Source organism: Sapajus apella, unplaced genomic scaffold (genome assembly GCF_009761245.1).
Source record: "Sapajus apella isolate SASKATOON/1434 unplaced genomic scaffold, GSC_monkey_1.0 scaffold4, whole genome shotgun sequence".
NCBI classification, from domain to species: domain Eukaryota; kingdom Metazoa; phylum Chordata; class Mammalia; order Primates; family Cebidae; genus Sapajus; species Sapajus apella.
Genome location: NW_022436944.1, coordinates 28,525,174 through 28,535,449, shown reverse-complemented (window position 1 = coordinate 28,535,449; position 10,276 = coordinate 28,525,174). Strand labels below are relative to the sequence as shown.

General features: G+C 42.4%; 1 protein-coding gene across 5 annotated transcripts in view; it reads left to right on the top strand.

The window, feature by feature from the left end:
- Positions 1 to 2,505: 2,505 nt before the first annotated feature.
- The window catches only part of ARMC8 (armadillo repeat containing 8), a 113,216-nt gene continuing 105,445 nt past the window's right edge, over positions 2,506 to 10,276 (top strand). For 2 of the 5 annotated variants that reach the window (XM_032265339.1, XM_032265310.1), the window contains exon 1: positions 2,506 to 2,852. In XM_032265339.1, coding sequence (XP_032121230.1) covers positions 2,808 to 2,852 — 45 coding nt within the window. In that variant the 5' untranslated portion in view covers positions 2,506 to 2,807. Of the gene's footprint in view, positions 2,853 to 3,732; positions 3,809 to 10,276 lie in introns of all 5 variants that reach the window. The other 3 variants (XM_032265320.1, XM_032265329.1, XM_032265333.1) reach the window with 3 other exon arrangements.

Here is a 10,276-nt window from a genome sequence, read left to right as displayed (position 1 = left end):
AATTTGAAGAGTATACCTAAAGTTATTTATCAGCAAAAGTAGAACTGGGAGCATGATTCCTGATCTCCAAGCTTAGGAGTTGACTAGTCAATGCTTTCTTTTGTAAAATGTCCATGTCAGTCTTCTGGATATAAAACAGGAAAGCCTGGGTAACAGAGGTAGGTGTAAGATGTCTTGAGTCACATTCCTAGCTCCTCCCTGCTCTGATTTCAGCCACAGCAGTAGCCACAGTTCTGTGCAGGCTCAGATTTATGCTGCCGATATCCCACCCTAAGAGGAAACCTACAGACGCTGCTTTTTTTTTTTTTAAATTTTTTTGAGACGGAGTTTTGCTCTTGTTGCCCAGTCTAGAGTGCAATGGCACAATCTCCGCTCACTGCAACCTCTGCCTCCCCAGTTCAAGCAATTCTCCTGCCTCAGCCTTCCAAGTAGCTGGGATTTCAGGCAGGTGCCACCACGCTGGCCATTTTTTTTTGTACTTTTAGCATAGATAGGGTTTCACCATGCAGGCCGGTCTCAAACCCCTGACCTCAGGTAATCCACACGCCTAGGCCTCCCAAAGTGCTGGTATTACAGGTGTGAGCCACTGTGCCTGGCTGACTCTGCTTTTTTATATCAGGTTAAGGAAGCCCGTTCCGTTCTGTGCACAAATGTAATCCAGAAGGGTAGAAAGTTAATAGCCGTAGGGAAATCCTCAACCAATACAGGATGTTAGTGGTGAATGAATGCCGTAGCTTCAAGATGGACAATCCAGAAAGGTATTCTGTATGTTTTTCAGAGGTGCTTGAGGAATAAACGGTCGCCTCAATAATGGACAATTATATTGAACATTTCTTCTTTCTTTTCTCACTCTCCTTGACCTATCAATTTTGTTCCCTGAAAGCACTTCCCAATAAAATACCTGCACCCAAATCTTTGTCCCAGTCTCAAACTAAGCCAAAAATTCATTCAACAAATATTTACTAAGTGACTGTGCTAGGCACCGAGATAGAAAACCTAGAAGATAAAATTCCTAGTGCCTGTCCTGAAGTGTATAGTGAGACAAACAAGGAAACAACAACAACAAAACTACTCTACAATTAAAGTGAAGTATGAAGGCATGGGGAGAAGGGTCATCTAACCCATGCCTGAGGGAGGCAATTCCTGGAGGATATGCTGCTTGAGCTAATGGACAGAGTGTGGATCAAATACAGTTATAATGACTCTATATGCTACGTATTCGGGTTATGCTCTGCCCCATTGCAGTATACAGTACATGATGTGATTTTAGGTGGTCCATGGATGGAAATTTAAACTTTTTGTAGTTAATGTGTACTAGAATAAAAATAAGGAACACAACAAACTTGATTTCACAGAGTATTATGGTTTAGGATAAAGCCAGAATTTTTTAATGAGTTGAAATAGGCTTTAAATAAAAATACTGAATGAATAATAATACCTAGGTACAGATTGGCAAAGATTGTGTAGGTGGTGTGCAGATTACCCAAGTTTCGGAAATAGTATTATAGCAGAAGGAGTACCTACCTAAAATAAAATTCCTGCCTTCCAGGAACTCAACAGCTTGTTAAGGAACACAGACCCATAAGCAGAGATGATAAATACTACACTAAATTTGGAAACCAGGTACAGGAGAAAGACAGGGAAACAGTGAGGAGCAAAGTGAACGAGAGGCTACCAGCTACAAGACCAGTTGGAAGACTATTGCTCTAGTCCAGGGGAGAGGTTACAACTGCCTGAATTAGGGTGTGGCTATAGAAATGGAAGGAACCTTGCGACCATACTGTGAAAACCTTGCTGGTTGCAAGCAGTATGAAGGTGAAACCTGTCCAACCAAGTCAAGGGCAGTGTTGCACACACACACCATGGAGCAGGACAGCTGAATTAATCAACTATAATTAGAGCGTACTTTTATTTGGCTTCGTTATCAGAGAGTTTTGGTGTGAAATATTCGGATATTTGCCCCCATTTTTCCCACTTGACTCAGAAGCTGGAGAAGCACTAACACATATGTATCGCTTCCTATGTTCTAGGCTTTTTCTGAGCGCTTTACGTTTATGGACTCCTCTATCCTCATTAACCTTTATTTTACAAATGAGGAAACTCGAACAGAAGGTTAGATAACTTGCCCAGGGTAAGGCAGCTGATAAGTGAAGTAGCTAGGAAGAAGCCCAAGCATTCTGGCTATTCTTAACACTACACCAGAATAAACGGGGCCGGCACACAACGCTAAGGCAAGTCCCACTTCTGCACTGGATTGTGAAACAATCACGCTTAACGGTTGGCAAAAGACCTGGTTCTGGGATCGCAATTTCCCCATAACGACGCCGGGAGTTTGGTGCAGAATGAGATAATAATATGAAAGCGAACTTCAAACTATGTATGTAGCTCCACGTACTGCTTTTTCCGAATATGAATACGCAAACCCACTAACTACAATTTATCAGTCGGTAGAGCTTGTAGCGCCAGAACGAGACTCCGCCTCTGGAGCCCCGCCCACCGCGAGCTGCAGGTGGGGCCGGCAGATCTTCTTTGCGCATGCGGAAGCCGCTGCCCGCTCCCACCTCTAACCCAGGCTCAGAGTAGCTGCTGTTTCTGAGAGAACGATTCGTAGGACGGCCCCTGACGCGGTTCCCTTTTGCTTTTCTTTCTGCGGACCTTTCCGGTACTTGAGCGGTGTCCAGAGCTAGGCCCGTTCTCGTCGTTCTGACTGCCTTTCGGAAGAGGTGCCTGTCGTTGGCCAATAGTTGGCTGTCGAAAGTGCCGGCCCCCGCGCCGGCGCCGGCAGCAGCCGGGTGGGAAGGCTCAAGATGGCGTGCCTGCTGGAGACCCCAATCCGCATGAGCGTCCTTTCGGTGAGTGACCCGCCGCAGCCGCCCGCCCGCCCGCCCTCCAGGGAGCCCCATCCCGGTGTCCACCATTCTCCCAAGCGTGGTGTGTCTCCTGGGCACCACCCCCTGGAGTGGCCCCCGGCTCAGTCTTGGGCCAGGGTGTGAGCGAGGGTGGACAGGCTGGATAGACGGGCAGAGGGGACCCCGGCGGAGTCAAAGACGTTTCCAACTCTGGGAGCTCCCGCCAGTGCGGGTTCCCAGGATGGCGTCTGGCAGGCGGGGTGATTGGGCTTGCAGACAACTGGCCAGGCAGCGCGGCTTGGACTTTGCCAAGCGTTTCACTGAGCCTTCCTCTTAGTGATGCAGCTTCCCGGGGGCCGACCGCTCTGCCTTGTGAAGCGCCGGGCTTGCAGCCGGCCTGGAAACGAGCACCAGCTCAGCTCTCCCGGGCATTGGCAAGAAGAGGTGCAGGCTCCTTGGCCCCTATTTCCTCTGAGCTACCAGGCCAGGTCTATGTGGCTTCTATCGCGTCCCAGCACCTGGGCACCGGCTGAAGCTGTTTGCTTTTTGGCAATGGTGATTTCGTATCAGCTGCAACTCTTCCTAGTGTATGTGGTTATTTAAGCCCTTTTTCTCCGCTCTGCTCAGAGGTCGCGGCTCTGAGTCAAAGGAACTGTATGTTCCCTGTGCCTGGTATTCCTTTTTTCTTTAAGGGGAGTCAGACATTGAAGGGGGGAAAAAGGGGTGAGATTTCCCCATTGTTGAAAGAAGGGAACGTGTTGACATGCCAGGAAGTAAAACCTGTTGTTTTTTTTTTTTTTTTAAGTTTTGTTTTGTTTTTGTTTTTTGTTTTTTTTTTTTAAAAAGACGACTTTCACCTTTCACTATGTTGCTCTTGAACCAGGACCAGGAATGAAAGTTACTGGGAGATAACTTCGAAGGATTTTGCAACAAATTCGAGCTGTCCGACTCTGAGAATGGTCAGTTTACCAATGGTTCATTTGCTATTGTTGGAAACAAGCAGGCAAATACTGATTGACCATCTTTTAGACTTGTGGAAGCCAGTCTGATACTGAGAGGGTAGTTGGATTATAAATGACTTGTCGGGTTCCTAGAGTCTTGTAACTACAGCTGGTTTCTTTTCTCTTCCTTGACTTGTCCCACAAACAAACTCACCTATCTGAAAGCACCTAGGACATTTGCTTATGATTCAGGGTTAGAGCAGTGTGGCAGACCTCAACCTTGAAAAGGCTTAAGTTTTCAATACAACAATAATTTAATTTTGTGAGGCTGTCAGCAGATTTTTCCCCTGATCCATTTTAGCAGTCATTTTTTCTTATCTTTAAACTGCAACTGAGGAAATACTGTTTACCTAATTATTGAATCAGATTAGCCTGTTACTCCACCACTGACTGTAATATCCAGGAATATTTTGTGGGAGTGCGGGCCAATGACTTTTACCTCATTATATTAAAAAAAAAAAGTAATATGTGTCTTGGCTGTTCTCAGTTCTCCTTTAATTATTCATTTAGATTTCAGTTATCCTTCAGTTCAGCTGAAGCTTACTTTGTGGATGTTGTCAACTTGTATAATGCATATGATTAAAAGTTTTCATTTGTTTCACTTCCTTGGTAAATATTTTCTGCTTATTTTATTCAAAAACTTTTTGAAGAATATTTTCTATTAACCTATTTAGGCTTTGCTTTTATCCCTAGTCTCATTAGGGGATTATTATTATTATTATTATTATTTTGAGATTTCCATAGTCCCAAAGTCTGGTCTGTCACATCTTCACTCCTAGAGCCTTGGAAAGGAGCTTTGGATACATGATTTAAAATGTTTAAATTCACAGATTTTACTAAAGTGAAACCTGTACCTTTCAAAGTACTACTCAGAGCATCACGGTTTTTGAAATGCGAACTAGAACAGAAAATATTCATCAGAAATTATCTTGAATGGTTGAGTCGTTTAATACGCTGCTATGTATCAGTTATGTACAAGCCCTGTATTGTGTACATTAGGGAATGTGAGGATGAGATCAGAAATACATTTAAGGATCTCATAGTGTGGATGACACTTTAACTTAACGAACATAATTTTAGCAAGGAGGCATTCAAGTTGTTTTAAAGGATTTCCATTTGAGTCTCTTTATACCTTCTCCTTGGAAGATCTCATTGATTTTCCTATAACCTTAACTGATCAGTTCACACATCTGCATTGCCAACCTTGACTTTGTTCTGCATCCAGTCGTACATCTTAAATTGTGTGGATGACACCCATCAGTTCCAACAAAGCACATTCCTTCTCCTAAGGGGAATTAGTTATGACATCCCAATTTCTGATAATGGTATTATCCTTCACTGATCAGTCCCCCCACCCTTTTTTTTTTGAAGACAGAGTCTTGCTCTGTTGCTCAGGCTGGAGTGCAATGGCACCACCTCGGCTTACCGCAACCTCTGCCTCCCAGATTCAGGCGATTCTCCTGCCTCAGCCTCCTGAGTAGCTGGGACTACAGGCACACACCACCACTTCCTGCTAATTTTTTGTATTTTTAGTAGAGACTGGGTTTCATCTTGTTAGCCAGGATGGTCTCAATCTCCTGACCTCTTGATCCGCCTGCCTCGGCCTCCCAAAGTGCTGGGATTACAGGCGTGAGCACCTCGCCTGGCCGATCAGTCACTGTTAAACCTCCTGAATGATCTCTGATTCTTCCTCCTTTCATCCCCCTGTACCTACCAGTTGTTAAGCTCTGTTGCTTCTTTATTCGTAGTGTTTCTCATATCTTTCTGTTTCCATGACTTCCCTCATTTATGCCTGCACTACCACAGTGTCCTTTTACTTGTTTTTACCATCACTAGTGTCTTACCATCTCAGTGCAAGTCCATTTCTACATTAATTTTCCTAAAGAACCCTTTATACAGCTGCTCTTGTTTCTTTAGTGAATTTGTTTTGCCCAAAGGCCCAAGTTGATAGTCAGCTTCAGATTTGAGATTCTTTATCTTCTTCTTTTTCTTTTTCTTTCTTTTTTTTTCTTTTTTTTTTTTTTTTTCAGAAGAAGTTTTGTTCTTGTTGCCCAGACTGGAGAGCAATGGTGCAATCTTGGCTCACTGCATCTTCCGCCTCCTGGGTTCAAGCAATTGTCCTGCCTCAGTGTCCTGAGTAGCTGGGATTACAGGCACCTGCCACTACGCCTGGCTAAAAATACAAAATTTTTGTTAGAGATAGAGCTCCACCAAGTTGGCCAGGCTGGTCTGGAACTCCTAACCTCAAGTGATCCACCCGCCTCCACCTCCCAACATGTTGGGATTATAGGTGTGATTCTTTATTTTCTACACAAGCATCCTTTTCACTGGCTTTCTCAGGTTAGAGTGATAACAGGATTTTTTCCAAACTCCAATAAATCTTATTGTCTCTGTCTACTCATTTGTACATATGAATTTTAGCTTTGTATATATGTATTCTGTTTGACTACTTTGAGGTTCTGTCATTTGCTAGGCAGGCATGGTGTTGAGTTTGGTAATACTGCGGTAAGCTACACAGACCTCTGTCCTTTTGGAAATGTTAGCCTAATGGGAAAAATAGTTATCAAATAATCACACAGTTAGTTTGTAAATGGTGATTAGTATTACGAATGAAATATATAGGGTGGTGTTCAAACATGTCATAGAGGAAACTGATCTAATTTGAAGGGCAATGAAAAGAACTAGGGAAGGTTTCCCTGAAGAAGTGACACTGAGCTGAGAGTTTAAGAATGAGTAAAAACTAACTAGAAAAAGTGACAGAGGAAGAGCATACAAGGCAAAGGGAACTGCTTTTGCAGAGGTCTTTAATAATACGCTATCTTGTTGTCTTAGAGAGTAAATTCATTGAGAAGCAACACTTCGTCTTGCAAATACTAGGTACTCAGTAAATGTTTGGTTGAACTATCTATTTTGGAGGGTTGGACAAACTCTCCAGCTGTCTTTCTAGACTGCAGCATGACTACCCCAAGCCTCTTTGGTTTGCATTTAACATTACAACATCACCCTTTTCAACAAATTCATAAATTTCTCCCATGTTTTCTATACTTTTGAATTATGTCGATTGCATTTTAAAAAATGTTTATTTTGAAATAATTATAGATTCACAGGAAGTTGCAAAGATAGTACAGAGAGATCCCTGTGTATATTTCATCCAGTTTCCCTCATAGGTTACATCTTATATAATTATAATATCAAAACAAGGAAATTGACATTGGTATAAGTATGTAGCTCTGTATCATTTTATTACGTACATATATTTGTGTAACCATTACCACCACTGTCAAGATACAGAAATATTCCATCACCACAAAGATCTCCCTCATACTCCCTCTTTATAGTCCCCCCTACCTAGCGTCTCCCCCCAACAGGTATCCCTAACCATTGGCAACCACTAATCTGTTCTCCATCTTTATAATTTTGTCATTTTCTATAATGTTATATTAATGGAATCATACAGTATGTGACTTTTTGGGATTGGTTTTTGTCACTCAGCATAATACTTTTGAGATCCATTCCATTGTTGCATGTATCAGTAGTTTATTCCTTTTTATTGCTGAGTACTATTTCATGGCGTGAATGTACCACAACTTGTTTAACCATTCATCTGTTGGGCATTTTGGTTGCTTCCAGTTTTTGGCTATTATAACCTAGTATGAACAATCATGTACAGGTTTGTGAGGACGTAACCTTTCATATCTCTGAGCTAAATGTCCAGGAGTACAATTGCTGAATCGTATGGTGAATGTATATTTAGTTTTAAAACAAACTGACAGACTTTTCCAGAGTGGCTGTACCATTTTACATTTCTACTAGTAAAGTACGAGACATTGTTTTTCTGCATCCTTACTAACATTTGATTTTTTTTTTTAATTTTAGCTGTTTTAGTAGATGTGTAGTAATCATCATGGTCTTATTTTACATTTCCATAATGATTAATAATGTTGAAAATATTTTTTATTGTTTATCCTTTTGAGACAGTCTTGCACTGTCACCTGGGCTGGAGTGCCATGGCATGGTCTCGGTTCACTGCAACCTCTGTCTCCCGGGCTCAAGTGATCCTTCTGCCTCAGCCTCCCAAGTAGCTGGGACTATAGGTGTGTGCCACAATGCCTGGCCATGTAGAGACAGGATTTCACCATGTTTCTCAGACTGGTCTCAAACTCCTAAGTGTAAGCGATCCTCAAGCAGCCTTTCAAAGAGTGGGATTACAGGTGTGAGTCACTGCACCCAGCCTGAAAATCTTTTCTTATTTGCCATCCATATTTTCTCTTTGGTTAAATATCTTTATACGTTTTATTTTTATTTTATTTTATTTGTTTATTTAGAGATGGAGTTTTACTTTTATTGCCTGGGCTGGAGTGCAATGGCCAAGTCTCGGCTCACTGCAACCTCCACCTGCTGGGTTCAAGCGATTCTCCTGTCTCAGCCTCCCAGGTAGATGGGATTATAGGAACCCACCACCATGCCTGGCTGATTTTTGTATTTTTAGTAGAGATAGTGTTTCACCATGTTGGTCAGGCTGGTCTCGAACTCCTGACCTCAGGCAGTTGGCCTGCCTTAGCCACCCAAAGTGCTCAGATTACAGGCATGAGCTGCTGCGCCCAGCTTATTTTATTTTTTGAGACAGGGCCCTGTCACCCAGGAAGGAGTGCAGTGGCATGATCTTGGCTCACTGCAACCTCTGCCTCCCAGGCTTAAGCAATTCTCGGGCCTTACCCTCCCTAGTAGCTAAGATTACAGGTGTGCATCACCATGCTCTGCTAATTTTTCTTTTTTTTTTGTATTTTTAGTAAAGGTAGGGTTTTGCCATGTTGGTCAGCCTGTTCTCAATCTCCTGGCCTCAGGTGATCTGCCCACCTTGGCCTCCCAAAGTGTTGAGGTTACAGGCATGAGCCACCACACCCAGCCAAAAGCTCTTTATATGGTTTAAATATGAGCCCTTTGTAAGATAGGTATTTGCAAATATTTTCTCCTAATCTGTAACTTGCCTTTTCATCCTCTTAACCATAGTTTAAGATGAACCTTGATCTCATATCTTATGCAAAAGGCAACTGAAAATGAATAATAGATTTTATCATAAAACAAAATAAAACTTTTAGAACAAAACAGGAGAAAATCTCGCCAGGCGCAGTGGCTCACGCCTGGAATCCCAGCACTTTGGGAGGCCGAGGTGGGTGGATCATGAGGTCAAGAGATCGAGACCATCCTGGTCAACATGGTGAAACCCCATCTCTACTAAAAATACAAAAAAATTAGCTGGGCATGGTGGTGCGTGCCTGTAATCCCAGCTACTCAGGAGGCTGAGGCAGAATTGCCTGAACCCAGGAGGCGGAGGTTGCGGTGAGCCGAGATCGCACCATTGCACTCCAGCCTGGGTAACAAGAGTGAAACTCCATCTCAAAAAAAAAAAAAGCAGGAGAAAATCTCTAGAACCTTGGGCTTGGTGAAGAACTTTTAGACATAACACCAAAAGCATGACTAATTAAAAAATTGATAAATTGGTGATGCAATAATTGTTTCAAGATGGGACTGATTTAAAAAAAAAGGAAAAATGATAAATTGGACTTTTTCAAAATGAAAATTTACGCTTTGTGAAAGACCCTGTTGAAAGGATGATTGCATTTAATTTTGGTCACTTTGTAATAGTTAGAAAGGTAATGTAGCGAATTGTCTTTGAATCACTTTGTAGGCCATTATAGACAGCTGAGGCACTTTTTGATTTTTAATTGCCTTCTTTACAATCCTTTCCCAGTGCCATTACATCTTTTTTTTTTTTGACAAGCAGCTATCAGAACTGTATAGGATATTCCAAATCTGAATATTCCTTTATTTTGTCCTGTTCTCTACAGTTATAACTGTTTGCATACAGTTTTCTGTGTTGCCTTGCCTATAGCTACTTAATGATTTATTCTCCTACATCAATAACTGGCGATAATTAGGAAGAAATATTGCTGTGAAGTTGAACCCACTATCCTATAAACATAAATTTGGCCTCCCTTGGTTTTTAGTAATAAATGCAAAAGAAAATCTGTATAGCATATTTTAAAGTTCGCTATTAGTTTACAAAGCACTAATAAGTACAGGGTGTGTCAGCAAATGGTCCTAAAATAATCACTGAATTGCCAGGTGCGGTGGCTCATGCCTGTAATCTCAGTACTTTGGAAGGCCGAGGCGGGCGGATCACCTGAGGTCAGGAGTTCAAGGGGAGCCCGACCAACATGGTGAAACCCTGTCTCTACTAAAAAAATAAAAAACATTAGCCAAGGTGTGGTGGTGGGTGCCTGTAATCCCGGCTCCTTGGGCGGCTGAGGCAGGACAATCACTTGAAACCAAACCAGGAGGCAGAGGTTGCAGTGAGCCCAGATTGTGCCATCGTACTCCAGCCTGGGAGACAAGAGTGAAACTGTGTCTCAAAAAAAAAAATAA